At 44.6% G+C, this 20,235-nt stretch overlaps 1 protein-coding gene across 2 annotated transcripts in view; it reads right to left on the minus strand.

Annotated features, from left to right (window-relative positions):
* The window catches only part of PARP2 (poly(ADP-ribose) polymerase 2), a 62,230-nt gene that overhangs the window by 32,726 nt on the left and 9,269 nt on the right, over positions 1 to 20,235 (minus strand). For both annotated transcript variants that reach the window (XM_072149385.1, XM_072149378.1), the window contains exon 3: positions 13,051 to 13,187. In XM_072149385.1, coding sequence (XP_072005486.1) covers positions 13,051 to 13,187 — 137 coding nt within the window. The remainder of the gene's footprint in view (positions 1 to 13,050; positions 13,188 to 20,235) is intronic.

Here is a 20,235-nt window from a genome sequence, read left to right on the forward strand (position 1 = left end):
ACTTCAAAAATCCATAACTTTTTCATTTTTACGTGTGTCATGTCCCAGGACTTGTTTCTATTCATTGACATGTATATGTGTTGTACTGCTTTGCCTTTTGACCCTCCTGTCTTCCTGTCCTCTAGCTTCAGTATTGTAACTCCTCCCCTCTCCCTCATGTATGCAGCCATCTTTGTCAGGAAAGGTGTATATCTGAATGTCTCTGCTACCCTGGCAAATTATATCCTTTTCACACCGTTGTAACCAGCATTTCTTCAAGATTTCTGCACTAAATAAAGCTGGAATCTTCACCCCTCTCAGTCCAGCCCTACACCATCTACAGATCTCCTTCCTCCAGCAAAGCATGGCGGGGAGAACACAGATCAAGCAGCAAGGTCTATTACAGTATCCTCTTCATGTACAGAAGTCTGCGGAGAAGATCTTTGTGACAAGTCCTGTGCAAGGATATGCCTGGTCAAGGTGTACCCAAATGGTCAGCCAGAAAAGACTTTAAAGGTGTATGCCATCCTGGACGACCAGAGCAACCGATCACTTGCAAGGTCAGAACTTTTCGATCTGTTTAACCTAAAGGGGGATGCTTACCCATATACCTTGGGCACTTGTAGTGGCATTACAGAGGTTTCAGGGAGAAGAGCCAGTGGACTTGTAGTAGCTTCTCTAATGGGAAATCTAGAGGTACCTTTGCCCACACTTGTTGAATGCAACCAGATACCATCAGACAGGAGATCCCTACACCAGAAGCTGCTCTCCATCATCCTCATCTAAGGACCATAGCCGGTGAAATACCAGCTCTGGATAAGAATGCAGAGATCCTGCTTTTACTGGGAAGGGACATTCTCAGAGTGCACAAAATACGTCAGCAAATCAATGGGCCACATGATGCACCATTTGCCCAGCGCCTTGACTTAGGCTGGGTTATTATAGGCAACGTCTGCATTGACCGAATAAAAAGGCCTACCAAGATATCCTCATTTAAGACTCATATATTGCCAAATGGTCGCAGCACTTATTTTCAGCCATGCCCATGTCATTACCAGGTGAAAGAAAAGATGAGTAACTGTAAGGGGCAGCATGACCAGCAAGATGACATTAACATTTGCCTTCCATGGGATGATAGCCTTGGATCTACAGTGTTCAACACCACAAGTGATGACAACAAGTTGGCACCTGCTAGAGAAGATAAAGAATTTCTCAAAGTAATGGATAAGGAATTCACTCAAAATGATTCCAACAGCTGGGTAGCACCTTTGCCTTTCCGTACTCCAAGAACAAAACTACCAAACAATCTGCAGCAAGCAGCCTCAAGATTTTCATCTTTAAAGCGTACCTTAAAGAGAAAGACAGAGATGGAAAAACACTTTGTAGACTTTATGCAGAAGGTGTTTGATAGAGACCATGCAGAACCTGCACCGCCACTAAAGGAAGGAGAAGAATGTTGGTACCTGCCATCATTTGGTGTGTATCACCCTCGGAAACCAGACCAAATCAGAGTGGTGTTTGATTCTAGCGCACAGTTTGAGGGAGTTTCTCTCAACAACATGCTGCTCACTGGTCCTAACCTCAACAACAGTCTTCTAGGGGTCCTAATGCGCTTCAGACAAGAACCTGTTGCAATAATGGCCAACATTCAACAGATGTTCCATTGCTTCATTGTTAAAGAAGACAACAGAAACTATCTTCGGTTTCTTTGGCACAAGGACAACGACGTCAACAAGGAAGTCAAAGATTATCGAATGAAGGTGCATGTCTTCGGCAACAGCCCATCTCCTGCTGTAGCCATCTATGGACTGAGAAGGACAGCCCAACAAGGTGAGAAGGAGTATGGTTCTGATGCTCGTCAGTTTGTTGAGAGGAATTTCTATGTTGATGATGGTCTTAAGTCTTTACCCACAAGTGAAGAGGCAGTTGATCTTCTTACCAGAACACAAGAGATGCTGTCTGCAGCAAATCTCAGACTTCACAAGATCATCTCCACTAACCATGAGGTAATGAAAGCATTTCCCTCAGAAGATCATGCCATCAACTTGAAGAGTCTTGATCTCGGTTCTGACGCTCCTCCTGTGCGCAGCCTAGGGTTGCTCTGGAACATTGAACAAGATACTTTTACTTTCCAAGTGTCTGCTTGTGATAAACCCTTCACCAAGAGAGGAGTTTTATCTGTTGTGAACAGTATTTATGATCCTCTTGGGTTCATTGCGCCCATCACCATCCAAGGCAAGATACTGCTAAGACAGCTTACCACTGAAAATACGGACTGGGACTCTCCGCTACCTATTGAGAAACAACTAAGGTGGGAAAAATGGAAAAGGTCTCTGGAAGTGTTAGAGCAACTCCAAGTTCCACGTTGTTATTCAACCAGCTCCCTTTCAACAGCCATCAGAAAGGAAGTCCACATCTTCTCTGATGCATCGGTGGAAGCCATAGCTGCAGTAGCCTATCTGAAAACCACAGGAGCCAGCAATGAGACACATTGCGGATTTGTCTTAGGTAAGGCAAAACTTACTCCAAAACCTGCACACTCTATACCAAGACTTGAGCTTTGTGCAGCCGTGCTAGCAGTTGAAATTGCTGAACTAATACGAGACGAAATAGACATTTCAATTGATTCGTTTACCTTTTACACTGATAGCAAAGTCGTGCTCGGTTATATACATAACCAGACTAAACAGTTTTACATGTATGTCAGCAACCAAGTAGAACGCATCAGGAGTTTTTCTATGCCTGAACAGTGGCAGTATATCTCCACGGAACTTAACCCTGCTGATCGAGGAACAAGACCTGCACCAATTGCACGTCTTTTAGATCACATGTGGTTATCTCCTCCGAAGTTTCTGTGTGAGGAAACTTGTCTGACTCCATCCAATGATGTCTTTGAGCTAATTGATCCTGAGTCTGATAAGGAAATCAGGCCCACAGCCTCCACGTTGTACACTTCTGTAACTTCAAAGGTCAAGCTGAAGTCACATCGCTTCGAGCGTTTCTCAACTTGGTCATCCATTGTGCGAGCTATTGCCAGATTGGTTCACATCTCTCGCTGCTTTGCTAAGGACACACCATCACAGTGTCATGGGTGGCATATGTGTAAGGAACACCCTACTGCTTCAGACCTTGAACATGCTGAACAAGTCATCATCTGTTGTGTTCAACAAGAAGTGTATCATCAGGAGATAAATTTTATCTCAAAAAACATCAGTTTGTCCAAGAGTAGTGCACTCTACAAACTCAATCCAGTGCTCGATCACCACCAGTTACTGAGAGTGGGCGGCCGGATAGAGAGATCTGACCTGTGTAACAAGGAACAAAATCCTATCATCATACCAGGTGGACATTACATTGCTACATTGCTGATCAGACACCATCATGAGCTAGTACAGCACCAAGGCAGACAGTTTACTGAAGGTGTCATCAGGTCGGCTGGTTTCTGGATTGTGGGCATGAAGAGATGTATTTCCTCTGTACTCCACAAATGTGTTAAGTGTCACAAGTTAAGAGGAAGACAGCAACAGCAGCAAATGGCAAGCTTACCAGCAGACCGTCTAAGTGCTGATCCACCATTTACTTATGTTGGGGTCGATGTCTTTGGTCCATGGCCAGTAGTTACTCGTAGAACCCGTGGTGGAGCTGCAAATAGCAAGCGATGGGCAGTACTGTTTACTTGTCTCAGCATTCGAGCAGTACACATTAAAGTAATTGAATGCATGGATGCCTCTTGCTTCATCAATGCCCTTAGAAGATTCTTCGCCATTCGTGGACCTGTCAAACAGTTGAGGTCCGACTGCGGTTCCAACTTTGTGGGAGCTTGCAAGGAACTACAATTGGAAAACTTCTTGACCAACAATAGATGTACTTGGGTGTTTAACCCTCCACATTCATCCCATATGGGAGGATCCTGGGAACGCATGATTGGAATTGCACGCAGGATACTTGAATCAATGCTAATGGACAGCAAGTCTTCTTTGCTTACTCATGAGACATTGGTCACTTTCCTTGCTGAAGTATCTGCCATAATCAATGAAAGGCCTTTAGTTCCAGTTTCCTCAGACCCTGATTCTCCAATCATTCTTACTCCTGCAACACTTCTTACTCAGAAGATCGGAACTGCTGATATTCCTCCAGGCACCTTTGACCATAGTGACATCTACAGACGCCAGTGGAAACAGGTGCAACATCTGTCTAATGTGTTTTGGCATAGGTGGAAGAGAGAGTATCTACATATGCTTCAAAGCCGTCAAAAGTGGCAGACTTCAAAACCTAACCTCCAGGAAGGCGATCTTGTTCTTTTAAAGGATAAAGAAGCCCATCGTAATGAGTGGCCCATGGGTCTCATCACTAAAGTTATGCCTAGCGACGATGGAAAGATTCGCAAAGTGGAAGTCAAGGTAACAAAGGGAGGTTCCGCAAAGGTTTTCTTCCGTCCTATCCATGAGCTAGTGCTTCTGCTACCAAAAGAAGAAGCTACATGAGTGACTTGGATACCCACTTAGTTTATGGCGGGGAGCATACCGCCATAGACTATGATATCACCTGTGGATTACAGTGTGGGTTTGTGGAAGTTTTGCTGATTGCGTCTTTCCCAATCCGAAGATGGGTTTACTTGAACTTCTTCACAGTTTCGCATCAGGATTTCAAATCTTCAACCTCAAGATTTGGACTTATTGTTATTGTTTGCATGTTGTTTTTTCTCTTGTTTACAGGTTTTAAGAACAACCTTTGGACTCATGCGACATTCTTTCAATTTTGGTATATTATGAAATCTTAAGATTTCAGACGGGGAGTGTCATGTCCCAGGACTTGTTTCTATTCATTGACATGTATATGTGTTGTACTGCTTTGCCTTTTGACCCTCCTGTCTTCCTGTCCTCTAGCTTCAGTATTGTAACTCCTCCCCTCTCCCTCATGTATGCAGCCATCTTTGTCAGGAAAGGTGTATATCTGAATGTCTCTGCTACCCTGGCAAATTATATCCTTTTCACACCGTTGTAACCAGCATTTCTTCAAGATTTCTGCACTAAATAAAGCTGGAATCTTCCCACATGCTTCTTCGATGGAGTTGACACTATCTGACGAAAAGTGATTTTCGGTGTAAGTACTGGTTAAAGCAAAGATATAAGACTATCTATAAACACCTGCTTACAGCCAGGTCATTGAGTCAGAATAACGTGTACAGACCTGTGTGAGGGCTTATTTTGTGCGGAACAAAATTGAAAAAAAAAAAAAATCACGTTCTTGTGGGCTCAGTTTTTACGACTTTCACTCTTCACTCCAAATAACACGCCTACTTAATTCTTTGGTTCGGTGCGATCGCGGTGATACCAAATTTATATAGGTTTTATTGTGTTTTAATACATTTTCAAAAATTAAACGAATGTGTACAAAAAAGAAAAAAAATTTTTTGCCATCTTCTGACGCTAATAACTTTTTCATACTTCGGCGCACAGAGATGTGTGAGGGGTAATTTTTTGCGAAATGAGGCGACGTTTTCATTGCTAACATTTTGAGGTCTGTGCGACATTTTGATAATTTTTTATGTTATGTAAAAAGGTGTAAAAGTCGCATTTCGGACATTTGGGCACCATTTCCTGCCTCGGAGGTCAACGCCGCCCGTAACCGGTTTTATATTTTGATAGATCGGGCATTTTGGGACGCGGCGATACCTAATATGTTTGTGATTTTTACTGTTTATTATGTTTTATATCTGTTCTAGGGAAAGGGGGGGGATTTGAACTTTTAATATTTTATTAATTTTTTTTATTTTTTTTTTCACTATTTTTTAGACCATCTAGGGTACATTAACCCTAGATAGTCAGATCGCTCCTACCATATACTGCAATACTTCTGTATTGCAATATATGGCATTTTTGCAGCACATTCATTACAATGAGCCACTGGCTCATTGTAACGAATCTGCAGATGCCAGATAGACCCGAGGCTACCATGGCAACCGATCACCTCCCCCCGATGACGTTCGGGGGCGCGCCGATCGTAATAAAGATGGTGGCGCTGTTGAAAGGGTTAATAGCCGCGATCGGTGCAAGCACCGACCACGGTTATTAGCGGTGGGGGTTTGCTCCAATATGCAACAACCCCCACCTCTGTATGAAGAGGATTCAGCCCGTTAGCCCTCTTCATACATCCCTTATACCCCTGCGCCATAGAGCTACGGCGCAGAGCGTTAAGGGGTTAAAGGAAATCCACCAGTCATTTTGACAGGTTTAAACCATTCACACTGCTGCTCCCTTTAAACATATAAATTGGGAGTATTCCTATCTGGCCATTCAAATCGAAATTTAATATACACGCATGATTTTGGAAATTAAAAAGAAAAAAAAAATAAAAATTTCCACAAAGGGGATGTCATGTCCTATATAAACAAGATGCTTGTCGTTGGATACGACCACAACCCACATCCTGGCAACATGGCTAACACCCAGGATCGGTGCTAGAGTATTAACTCTTCCGGGAGCACTTAAAAGACAGAGGTGCGTGGGCACTGCCATCTTTGTTTTCCTGATCTTCACTCCCCAGAGCGGCGATCGGTTAACATGACCGCCTTGGGTCTCCATCAGACCCAAGGCTGCATGGTTTCTGAACATTTGTTACAATGAGGCAGTGGATTGTTGTAGTGAATACTATGTAAAAATGCCATATGATGCAATGCACGTTCGTTTCGATTTTGAGTATGTATAAAAACACAATAAAACCTATATTAATTTGGTATCACCGTGATCGTATCAAACCAAATGTTTGAAAAAGGAGAAGCTGTGTTATCTGGAGCATACATTGAAAGTCGTAAAAACTGAGCCCACAGACACGCAAATACTTTTTTTTTTTGCCAATTTCACCGCATCTGAAATTTTTTCCAGCTTCCCGGTACATGGCATGGAATAATAAATAATGTAACTGAGAAGTTAATTTTTTTTTTACGCAGAAAATAAGCCCTCACACAGGTCTATACATGTAAAAATGAAAACAAGTTATGGATTTTTGATGGTGGAGAGCGAAAAATTAACAAAAAAATCCTGTGTCCTTCAGTGGTTAAAGAAAAAGACCTTTTAACACCACTCACAGGCTTCTTTGGCTCTCCCACGCCCTCTGGATGCTGTGGTATCGCAATTGACAAATGCTGTTTATTCTTTGGGTCATTACAAATCATAGAGATACCAAATTGTTAAAAATTTGGTTATGCCCCAACACACTTAAAAAAAAAAAAATCTTTTTGCAAAAAAATATTTTGCAGGAATTGATAAAGTTTTCATTTAAACCATTTTGACAATTGCGTTCATGACACGGCATAATATTTATATTTTGATGACATTTGGAATATCTTAAGCAATTAATTTATATATGGGTTTCTAGGGAAAGGGAGAAACCTTATTATACTATAAAACAAATATATTGTGAATACACTGGAGATCAAAATTACCACAAAAAAATATGTGGTCTGCAGAGCAACCAATCATATATTAGAGCATATAAGATTATACCTCAAACATCACGAAGAAGAGATATGCTCACAGACACAAGGCAAATACAAAAAAAAAAAAAAAAAAAAAATTAAAAAAATTTACATTTATTAACATATAAGAAAACAAATCAAACATCTAAAATCCCTAAAAGCATGCATAAGACACAATACCCACTAGAGCAGTGGTGGTGAACCTATGACACGGGTGCCAGAGGCGGCACTCCGAGCTCTTTCCAAGGGCACCCGGGCCATTGCCCAAGCACACCAGACAGGACTTTTTCCTGCAGTTCCAAACAACTTAAAAGATGCTGCTTTTAGTGATATTTTAAAGTGATACTTACTTGGCTACATGGGACTGTAGGAAGAGGGGAATGTGGCTCCTAGATTCTCTGTGTACAGATGGACACTGGAAAGAAGCTATGATGCAAATTTTCCATTTTTTTTTTCTATTATGTTGGGGTCCTCAGGAGGCCAGGATGATTGAACGTTTTTGAAGAACAGGTAGCAATAGGTTACTGCTTTATTTTTGGTTGGCATCTTGCGATAAATGAGGGGGATTTGGGGTTGCAGTTTGGGCACTCGGTCCCTAAAAGGTTCGCCATCACTGCACTAGAGGGTGAAAACTGGTATAAAACCACTCTCCAACACCCTAAATCTTCAAAAAACACTAGTAAAAAGATATAGATGCCGAGCTAGGAAGACGGGTCCCTGGAGCTCCGTGGCGCACAACACCCTCTCTCTCCCCAGGCAGCCATCCCTCACCTGTGCACACTCGATCCGGCGCCGCTGTGCCCCAGGCACCTGCCGTTGCCCACCGGAGCGCCGCTCCCCCGCACTTTATCTCCTGCAGCCGGATCCTAGCCATCCGGTGCCGCGGAGGTTAGTTGGCTGAGCGCCGACCACCTGGGGCAACCCCCCCCCCTCCTGCAGCTTGAGACGCCGCTCCCACCACCGGAGGTACCGCGGCAGTACTCCAGCTGGCCCTGCATCCTGCCGGAGGCGCCATCTTGCCGGACTTCCCTGCTGCTGCCCACCTCCTCCATGGGGACCCCAAGTTGAGCAGCTCTCCCCATAATCCCAGTTATCCCCTTGTTCCTGGGTCCAGGTTTATATTAAATATTGCTGCTGCAATACTCCACGTGGGTTTGGACTTTATCTCTAATTACTGGACGCTGGGCCCCTCAATTGTTTATCACCTGCCCTCTCTGCCCAGACGCCATGGGTAACCGGAGGAAGACTGCTAAATTGCTCAAAGCCGCGTCCAGGGCATCTGCACCTCCATCGGATTGTGAATCCGTCCACGAAGATCCTCCATTACAGTCCCTGGAACCCCTGGACGCGCAGGTATGCTCCACATCCCAAGCCGTTCTTGCGCAGATACAGTCGAACGCGGCAAAAAAGTTGGGGAAATTCTCCCGCACACAGCCCTGCTCTCCTCGGGGGTCCCCAAACGCCTCACAGAGCCTGCCACAGCTTGTGAGCTATGAGGAGGGCGACGACACGTCTGACCCAGCCACGGAGCTGGACCGCAAATTTGCAGAGGTGCTGGCAGCCATAAGTTGGTGCCAGTCCAAACTTGTCACCAAGGTGGATGAGCTGCGACAGGACTTTGTTTTACTAAGGCATGATGTCCATAAAGCCAAAGAACAAGTCATCAAAACTGAACGCAGAATATCTGAGGTGGAGGATGTTCAGAGGCCTATGCCGACACAGATCAGAGAACTTCAGCGCCAAATGTCTGCATGCATCAACAGAGCTGATGACCTCGAAAACTGTCTGCGACGGAACAACATATGAGTGGTCAGCCTCCCCGAAAAAGTGGAGGGGTCAGACCCTGTATCCTTTTTTGAAAATTGGCTCAAAAATATGCTACTTGCAGATACCTTCTCCCCGTTCTTCACAGTGGAAAGGGCCCATCGAGTGCCATCCTGCCCTGGCCCCCCAGGGAGCAATCCAAGACCCTTCCTGGCCCGGCTGCTGCACTTCAGGGACAGGGACTCTATCGTCAGGGCTGTCCGTACCAAGGGAGAAATATGGTATGCTAACAGCAGAGTGTCCTTCTATCCTGATTTCTCAGCATCAGTCAGGAAACAGCGTGCACAGTTCACCAAAGTTCGTGCCCGCCTCCGTGACAAGGGGTATAAATACTCAATGATGTACCCTTTCAAGCTCCGAATTGTGGACGGCCGGAAGACTCGATTCTTCACCTGCCCAACTGAAGCCCTTCATTGGGCTGATGCAGCGCCTCGGGCACCTGCTGGAAGGCCCGCACCTCCTAAGTGACTGAACCGATATCCTTTATCTGATGTGCTCACTCTGACAATGCATGGACTGTCCTGAATAGATGTCAAGGGGTTCCAAATCACTGTTCTAGTTTTCTAATATTTGTTTACATTGGGGCTCGCGCCTCACAAATTGTACCCTGTGACCGATTTGCTTTAGCTTTTGGTCAGCTTGGCCTATGCGCCACATATGGCATTTCTTCCTCTCCCCTCCACTCCCCATCCTGTTGCCGCTCCACCCCCCCCCCCCCCATCTCCCTCTTTAGTGCTCTCAAAATATGGCTGCCTAACAATCTCCTGTTTATCTATACATTGAGGGTTGGGGTCCCGGGACAAATGGTTTAGGTTTGCCTTGAGTTAGGGACCACTGCTCTACTATTTGACTGTTTGTGGGTATAGGTCTACACTACTGCTGGTAGGGTGTTATATTCTTGGGATTGTTCGTTTGGTTCTGGTTATATTTAATATGTTCTCTGTTGTCCGTCTGTGTCTCTGTGGTATGAAAGGATGAATGCCTGGTTCCTCAAGTCTCCTTCCCCACACCCCTCCCTCCCCTCCCCTAAGTCTTCACTTAAAGTAATGAGTTGGAATGCGAGGGGACTCAACTCCAAATTCAAGAGGGCCCTGATGTTAGATGTCATTAAGCGACAGGCCCCCCACATTGTGTGTATCCAAGAGACACACCTTATGGGTCAGAAAGTCCTCTCTCTGAAGTGGCATGTGTGGCAAGAGGATATCATTCCTCTTACTCCGTCTATGCTAGGGGAGTATCTATACTTATATCCAAAGCGCTCCCCATAGAAGTCATACAAGAAGCGCCGGATCACTTCGGCCGGTATGTGGTCATACACTGTGCTCTATGGGGCTTTACTGTCACAGTAGCATCGATCTATTTTCCCGCTCCCTTTGATCCAGCGCTGCTGCACCTAATATCCAGTAAACTGGCAACTATGCCTCCTAGTCTGCATCGGAGACTTTAATGAAGTCCCTAATCCCTCCTTGGATCGCGCAAGTGGCCTAGACTCAGACTCGGTCCGTCTGAATGAGTGGCTCACTTCTCTAGACCTCGCTGATGCTTGGCTTAGTAAGCACCCTCAAGAGAATACTCATTCTATTCCTCTGTGAACAAGAGCTTCTCTCGGATTGATTTGGCCGTTGTCTCCCCAGATGTGTTACCGCACGTCGATCAAGTATCATATTGCCTGCGCAGTGCATCAGACCACTCTGCCTTGCACATCAGCTTCCTTGTAGGCCCCACCAGCGACTCCCGCCTATGGCGTCTGCACCCGGCCTGGCTCTTATCCCCAGCAGTCCAGAGTACTGTTAAGACAGCGCACAGCGAGATCTGGGACGTACACTCAACCCATCCAAGTCCTCGGTGAGGGGAGCATTTATGTTGGGGGTAGCTGGCCATAGGAAGTCATTAAATGCGCAAGAGGAAAAGGCTGACCGCTGCACTAGTGACTGCAGAAAAGGAATATCTAGAGAAGCCTACTCCGGGGAGTAAAAAGACTTGGGCACAAGCGCAGAGGAATCATCTAGCTGTAGTGAAGGAGCGCACCAGCAAGCGCCTGCTAGCCAGGGAAGCATCCATCTTAGAATCTGGAGATAAAAATGGGATGCTGCTTGCGTATCTCTCGCAGGCTGAACGTCCTTGTGCACCGTTCCCTCTATCCTTGATGGTAACAGTGCCTTAATTATAGAAACACAGGCCATAAACATGGTATTTCACGAATTCTACTCTTCTCTTTACAGCTCCAGATTGTCTGCCTCTTCCATTGAGATTTCCAGTTTGGAGGCTTACACCGGCGCAGTCATCGGAGATGGTCCCCCATCTCCTTAGCCTGTACTCCGCTGCGCTTGATAATGGTTCCCTCCCAGATTCATTGCGAGAGGCCCTTTTTGTAGTTCTTCCTAAGCCTGGTAAGGACCCGCTACTTCCCGACTCATACCGTCCAATTTCCCTCCTAAACTCAGATGTTAAAAGTAATATTATCCTTGGTTCACCCAGACAAGACGTGCTTTATGCCTGGGAGGGGGAACTGGCATAAACATACAAAGACTACACTTAAACATAAACATGTTTCTTCAAGCTGGTGGGTGCCATGGTCAAAGCCAAAAATAAAAATTGGAGGGAACCTGTCAACAGAAATGGGCCTAATAAACCACTACTAGCATGTTGTCAAGAAGCTTAACAGCTTCCAGATAATGTTTCTTTCATGGCTCAGCGTGGTTCTATCGTGCAGAAAATCAATGTTGAAGGGAGATGTAAACAGGTATAAAGTCAAGGAGGCGCAGAGTTTAAACATCAAGCTCTCCCCCACATCCTCCCATACGATTGACACAATGCATTGGACTCCAAGAGATCTGCCGAGTGATGTTTCTGGATGCAGTACTATCAATTACAGTGAAGGAGGTAATCTGAGCAAGGAGAGCAGTACCAAGTTCTCCGCCTCCTTGACTTTATACTTTAACTAATTCACACTCCACATCAAAGCCGATTTTCTGGATGATGCCACCATACAGGACCATGAAAGAAACATGATCTGGAAGGTGTTTGGCCCCATGACAACATCATAGTAGTGGTTTATTAGGTCAGCAGCTGATGACAGGTTCCCTTTAAAAGTATCCTAAAAGTTCAAATCATTCCCTTTCCCTAGAGTGGATATAAAAATAAAAGAAATCAAACATGTTAGGTAGTACTGTGTCCTAAAAGTTACGATCTATCAAAACATAAAAACTGTTATTACCAGTATACAAATAAAAAGACCAACATTTACAGTTTCCCAGTGGTGAACGGAAAATACTGAAAAACGTCTGAAAAGCCACTTTTTAAATGTGTGTTCCTTAATGGGAAAAGAACTTAACTGATAAAAAGGTCATACACTGCCCAAAATGGTAGCAATGAAAAAAAACAAAAAAACAAAACAAAAAAAAAAAAATACACGGTTCTGTACACGAATGATAAATGGCGAAATTATTTTTTTTTTCGTACCGAGGGTTTTAATTTCAAAAGGTATTAAAGCACATTAAACCCTGTATAAAATGTGGTATCCAAGGAGATGTGTCATTTGAAAGCTCAGAGTCAAAGAAAATGGCGCAATTGTGTTTTTAACCAACTGCACATTTTTCCCCCCCACTTTGCAGTACATGGCATGGAATGTTAAATACAGTCAATACAAAGTACAATTGTTACGTAGAAAACAAACGCTCATACAGCTACAAAAAGGTCTCAACTGTTTCATCCTAGGATAATTAAAGACTATAATAACCACACCTAAACAAAAATAAATATGAGCTCACATTGATCCTGCTCCTTCACGGCAAGTCGTATGGGTCGTTGGTAGCCACTCTTTTTGTTCTTCTGGACCATATTTCTTAGATCCACTACTAAGGAGATCCCAATCTCAGGTGAGATGGCCACAGACTGTCTTCCAGTACTGAAACAAATTTTTAAAGAGGTCAACAATTTATAAGCATGAACAAAAAAAAATAAAATTCACTAACCAATGCATGCATACAATAAGGAATGGAAGAGTCTGGATTAATATGAACTTTACACTAGTAGCAGCTGGCTCTTGGATTTGAATTAAAGCAAAATGGGTAACCTCTGCACTGTTCCCAGCGTGCTTGTGTAATTGGAAACAAGATGGAGAGCGCTTTTGGGACAGCTACCGAGTGTCGTCAATACATGAAATTTTCTATAAAAAAAAATGTTGGCACAAGACAAAATTGTTTAAAGGGGACGTGTCACCAGATATTGACCACCCAGAGTAACAATGCCTGCTGATATGGGGAGAACTTGTAACCCTTTATCACCTTAAATTAGCTGCCAGTGGGGTCCTGTACCTTAATTATATGTTTTTCTGAAATGCAAATTAGCTTTAGCGACTCATGTCTGGGATTTGTGACTCTTCTCTCTCAAACTAGCAGTGAACCACGCCCTATTATTCTGACTGACAACTCTGTGTCTCTTCAAATCACTGCTTTGCCTCCTTGTACTTAGGGACCATCTGCTAATATTCAACTACAGACATATAAAGCTCTATGTACAGATGGGAAATATTGTGTCAATCTTTTTACTCTGTGCCTTGTGTTACATTCATGACATGAGACCAGTGACATCATCGCAGGTCTTTTACACCATGTATGTGATTACATGAAATCACAGCAACCTCCACGGAGGATGAAGAGGAGTAGAAGTCCATGGAGGCTGCTGTGCCTGCATGTGGACAGATAAGTGCATGGGGGACAGTTTGGTATTATAAAGAGGCTGAAGGACCCGAGCTGATGTCACTCTGGTCACATGATATAAACGGTGACTAGTAAGGAGGCATAAGGCATGAGGAGGATCAGATGGGAGGGGCTGTCTGAGCAGGACACCCCCCCACTGATGACAGGTAATACAAGATAAAAGGTGATTTATGTGGATGTAAGCGAAACAATTTTAAGCTACAAGAAGGGGGTCAGTCAGTGAATAGAGCTTTATAGGAACCGGTCACTGGCTGTATATGTGCAAATAGGGTGGCAGTTTTATTTTTTTAAACTGTATCCCAACATAGGGTAATCAATACAAACATTGGGCCTGGGACCCACAGGAGAGAGGTGAAGGGAAAGGAAGGGAGAAGTTCTATCAAGTCATTAGGTTACATTAAATTTAGAATGGCAACTCCAGTTCTCTTCAGCCGTTAGCGGGATCCTTTTCCAGCTTAAAGGTCGAAAGGTATTGGCTGGAAGAATGATGGCTTGCACGATAGTTTTATCCTGTTCTGGGGGAAAGGACAGGAGGGGAGGAACATATAATATAATTAACACAAAACAAAACCAAAAGAATCATGGCACTTGCTCATCATCTCATCCCCTGAGGTTACGTCAACCCCACCCCAGGCATGGTGCATTATAAGATGTTACGACCTTTATGTATTAGGTTACAAACACTAACATTCCTGATCCAATTTCAATCAAGTTCTACAGAGACATCTCCAACAAGCTGTCGTTCCTGGTACAACACTGTGTTCACAAAGCAATTTCTAATATCTCGCCTCATCTCTGGTGACAGCACAGTAATAAAACTTTCCCAGGTGGTGAAAAAGGACTGTACTCGCTTTTCCCCACTCAGGGAGGCCTCTATCTAGTCTATATGCCTTATATACGTGAGCTTGTCTAGAAACATTCTGAAAGGGGGCGCTGTGGAGCTCCTTGTCCAGAGGGGCCTAGCCAGGCCTTTCAATAATAGGGCCTCAGTTTTTTTCCAAATTTAAAGACTAGCCGGACAGTCGGCGTATTCTAGATATGTCCTGCAAAACCAGAGAAACTAATCTCCCTGGTTCTCAGCTGTATGCCCTGAGAACTGGAAGTGGTAGAGCAGGAGGTCTAGAGATATTGAAGAGAATAGGGGATTTTGGACAGCACTGTCTGGTTCGTCTAAATATATCAATCTGTGGAGTGTTCCTTTTGTTAACTGTGATCACAGTCTGGGATAACAAGTGGATGAGATTTTGGAAGGGTCTACCAAAGTTCCTTTGGACCAATGTGGCTTGTAGGAAAGGCCAGGAGACCATATTAAATGCCTTTTCCGCATCAAGCCCTAACAGCATTGAGACCTGGCCTGCAGTTTCTGGCGCTCCTTTGTAAATTCTGGCCCTGGCACTTTTCCTGACCATGATCCTGAGATAGCAGCCTTGACCTTGTCCTCTGTAAAGGGGACCCCTAGCACCTACCTCTGTTCCTCAGTTACCCCTGACAAAGAGAATCAAGGAACGCCTCAATGCTGGCAGTTTCAGTGGGCGCAGCTCGAGAAAGATTCTCAAAGTAATCATGTATCAGGGACGCTCCATCATCGGTGCTCGTAACTAGTTCACCGAAGTGTCTCAGGCGAAAAATGAGCTTGGTAGTTCTCCATGGCTTGGTTAAGGACCCCAGGAGTTTGCCCATGCTATTACCTCCCCTATAATATCTATTTTGTGTTCTTCCAACACTCCAGTGTGCCTGTCCTTGGACTTAGGTGTCCAGCAGTCTTATAGCATCCATGTAGGCCTGTTCAAACTGAGGTGTTGTAAGTGCAACATATGTCTATAGTGCCTGCAATAGGGAAGTGTGAAGTATTTCCCCAGTGCAACTTTGCGTTTGTGTGCGACATGGGCCATCATGTGGCCTCTCATAACGGCCTTTGATGCTGCCCAAATTAAAGCCAGGTCATCAGAATGTTCCAAGTGATCATCTAGGTGATTTTAAGAAAGTTATGGAAGTCTTCCGACTTCGCTAAATATGTGGGGAAGACTGTGTTCTGGTAGGACTGTCAAAGGTCAGTGTGATCACTGTGGTCTGATATAGTGATGTAGTGAATGTCAACCGAATGGAGGGAATAAAGTAGGGTGATGGGTAACAGGAACAGATCTATATGGGAAATGGCGTTGTGTACGGCCAAAAAGCATGTGTACTCCTTAGCAGTGTTAGGAGTCGTGTGCCAGGCATCACATAGTGAGAGTTGTTCCATTAGGTGTGATAGCGATCTAGAGGAAAGTGTCGGTCTACTATTGGGTGAGGAGCAGTTAAGCAATTGGTCAGTCACCACGTTGAATTCTCTCACTATCAAATTTTGTGCATCTACCTCCAGCATCATTTCAATGAGTTTAGGGAAATTAAAAAAAAAAAAAAAAAAATCTGTATTGGACTGATTCGGGGATTATATGTTTAATATGCAAGACCAGATATCTCCACAATCAGTACCTTGAGTAATAGATAGTGTCCCTGATCATCAGATATAAACATCTAAGACTTCATAGTTAACACTTTTTTTTTTTTTTTTTTAAATAGGATCGCCACTCCTCTAGATTTGGAAGCGTGGGAAGACGCATAGCAGGCGTCCACCCAGTGGGCTTTATGTGAACGCTTCAAATGCGTCTCCTGTAATAATATGACGTCTGGTCTAAAGCGGTAGAGATGCCGAAGAACCTTGTTTCGCTTGATATGGGGTGTTTAGCCTTGCTACATTCCAAGAGAGGAACTTCAGATTAGGGGTAGTCGTGTATGTGTCAAATATAAAAATCGCCATATTTCAGCCCATATTGAAATGTTGTTTAGCTTCCTCTGGATCTTCGATCATCAAAAGTGCATCCATTGTGTTGGACTTGCAGGCGGACAGGGTACCGAGGAATCATGTGCCCTGGTCGTGTAGGTAGCGGCAGACTTTTACAAACCGCTTTCTACGCTGTGATACTAGGGCAGAAAAGTCCTGAATTAAAAGTAAGCAATGCCCTTGGATTGTGAGCTGTGCCCGACTTCTATAGGCTCTGAGAAATTTTTTCTTTCGTTGCCCAATAAAGGTATTTGGCAATGACTGCCCTAGGACATCCTCCTCCATTATGCCTTGGTGGCCCTATACAATGCACCCATTCAAATGGATTGTCCTCAGGACTCTATGACCAATGAAGGGCTCTCGCAATATCCTCAATGAGATATTTTGTTTATTTGACTCCGGGATGCCCACAAATCGCAAATTATTTCTACAGTCCCTGTTTTCCCAAGTCCTCCAGTTTGTTTTGTAGAGACTCCTCCATTATAATTCTTTGTTGCTCTGACTGTTCCAAGGCAGCAACTGAGGTTTCTCTGGCTGCTACTCAGGTTTTCAGCTCTCCTGTATGCTGTGTGTTGTTGTAATTTGCATTAGTTCATTGTTAAAGGACACCTGTCATCAGGTCACTCACCATTTCTGTCGCCACTACCTGTTGGAGCAGCTCACAAGGATCCCATCACAGCCTTTATCTACTCAATGCATACATTAATCATTGCAAAAGCATCTTTTCTTTATTATGTAAATGAGGCTGGTCACATGGTAAGAGGCAGTGATGTCAACCGTTACCCCTCCCCGTGTGTAATGTATAGTAAAACATTGCTAGTGTCCGCTTTATCTGCTGACATGTTTTCCTCACACACACGTGGCGAGACACAGACATCAGCTACACAAGTACCGGACATGTTCTGCTATAACATGGCTACCTGGAGCGGTTGTAGCTCTCCTATACAAACACAGGCTGCAGGGGGCGCCAGCACCAGGAAGCACATCATTGTACAGGCTGTCAGTCAAGCACTGGGGGTGTGGCTGTGCCTCGCACTCATGAATAAGCTGGACAGCTTGAATATGATAATGCCTTATTGGACATTTCACAGGTCATTTGCATACAGCTTTAGGACCTCATTGCTTAAGTTTACAGGCATGTGGAGGGACGATGAAGGGATAGAGGCAATGCTTTCTAATGGCAGTTTATGAAAATATATTTAGTTTAGGGGGTTATTTTGCCCGACGGGTTCTCTTTAATGCAGGTGTGAAGGACTTTTAGTCTCTTGTCTAAAAGGTATACGCACTTGTGACACTTATTGGGCAACAGCCGCTGCCCTATCATGTGTGGGTTCCGGTGATGAAGGTGCATTATAGACAGGTGACAAATTTGGAAGAGTGCTTCATCTTGGGGGACGTACGTTAAGAATGGCTCTGCTTTGCGTTCCCTTGCGGGCCAGCCTCTAGTCCTTTTCAGTAACTAAGTCTTTTGGGAGGTAGATTATGAAGCTTTAGTAGGCATGTTGAATTGTAGAAGTAATAAAAACTTTTCCATGCCCAGGTGCTAGAGGAAGATTTAATGAGAGGAGGCAAAGTTAGGGAGCAGGGTTAGCAAGATCACTTTATATTTTATTCTAAAGTCCACTGATGGAAAGAAAAGGCAGTCCCCCAGAAAAGCAGATGGGGCAATAAATCGCAGGGACAGCAGTTAGAGAGTTGCTATAGTGTAGTGCACAGGAGGCAGATTATGGGGTTATTTCAGCACTCTGCCGATCGTACCTCCAGAGTAGCATATGGCTGTGGAGGGATGTCAGTGCTCAGGGGTAGCAATAGTATTTCTGCAGCAGTACAGCGCTACCACTCCGCAGGGCCTCACTAACGGCAGGCTGAGCTACGTGGCGGATTCAAAATAGCGGCGCCGGGGGGTTTCGCCCCTACATCCCGCCACAAGGTTCTCCTTGGCCCAATCCAGCCGCTTCGGATGCTCGAACAGCTCAGCGGGTGGTGGGGCAAGATGGAGCTCAGCTCCCTGCAGCAGAGCAGAGCCAGCAATGACAGCCTCCTCCAAGACGGCCGACGGCAGCACATGTGGTGGGGGCTCCTTTAAGCAGGACCCCGGGGCTATATATGTTGCGGCAGCTCTGGCACCAGCGCCCCCACTTGCGGGTGAAAAGAGGCCTGTAAACCACCTCCACAGGAGCAGGAACAGAGTCAGGAAAGCCATGTACGGGCAGTGTGGCGCGGAGCTGCGGCCATCCACGATGATTGGTCAGAAACAATGCAACACCATCTACACAAAACCAACTTGTGCATCAACTACTGGTCAAAACATAACGTACCACAGAGTATACTGCACACAAAAATTGGTAACACGTGCAACAGGTACTGGTCAGGAAATACAATAAGACAAGCGTACCAATTACTGGTTCATTTGGGTGGGGGGTTCGGCAAGGAAAGATTGGCGTGACCACAGGGGGTCATTAAAAGGGGTGAGACAGGATGATGATAGTGATCTTAAAGGGGAGGAGAAAGAGGACAATGAGACTATAAAGGAGTGATCATGAGGAGCGTGGGTATAGTAGTGGTGGAACAAACTGCTCTCTCCAACAAATACAGATTCAGAATCTGAATAATAGGAATACAGTTTAAACTGGCCATTTTCAGTGTAACACACCGATTGGTCAATCAAATCCAACTGACCAATCGCAGCAGTGGCCATGGCGAGACCACTCTGATTAGTTGGGGGATGTCAGTAGGAGGGCTCTCAAGTTACATCCTCCTGTCACCATGGCTGATGACCTTAACTGCATGGAGCACTATGTGACAGCGCTATGTGGTTAACCCCTTACCGCATTTGGACATTCCTGAACATCCTGTTGCGGTACGGGGAGTATGGAGAGGGCCCACGGGCAGAGCCCTCTTCATACTCAATGGGTGTTTGCTACACAATGCCAGCGCCATTAAAAGACCCGATGCAGTCTGATTTTAGGTCATTAGAGTGTTCAATTTGGGGTCTGAAAAATAGTAAAAATAAAAAAAGCCTAAAAATTCAAATCACCCCTTTCCCTAAAACTGATATAAATATAAACAGTCAAACTCATAAACAAGTTATGCATTGGGAATCTATTTCCCAAAATGTCCAATCAAAATATAATCACATTACAAAACATATATAAATTTTAATGGATGAGAACATATCATGGAGAGGTGCTACTCTCTCACGCCACACTTTGCCTGGACATCAAAAACTGTATCTGCAAACCTGCATGTGTGGACACCCACAGATTAAAGAACTAATTCCATATAACTGAACACTGCATGTGCAAGCTTCAGGCCCCTTTAGTCTCCATTTAAACAGATGAAAAAGAAAGCACATGTGCAGTGTTATCCTGCAGTCATGTGTGAAGGTAGCTAGGAGATATTCATAACCC

This window comes from Engystomops pustulosus, chromosome 1 (assembly GCF_040894005.1).
Source record: "Engystomops pustulosus chromosome 1, aEngPut4.maternal, whole genome shotgun sequence".
NCBI lineage: Eukaryota > Metazoa > Chordata > Amphibia > Anura > Leptodactylidae > Engystomops > Engystomops pustulosus.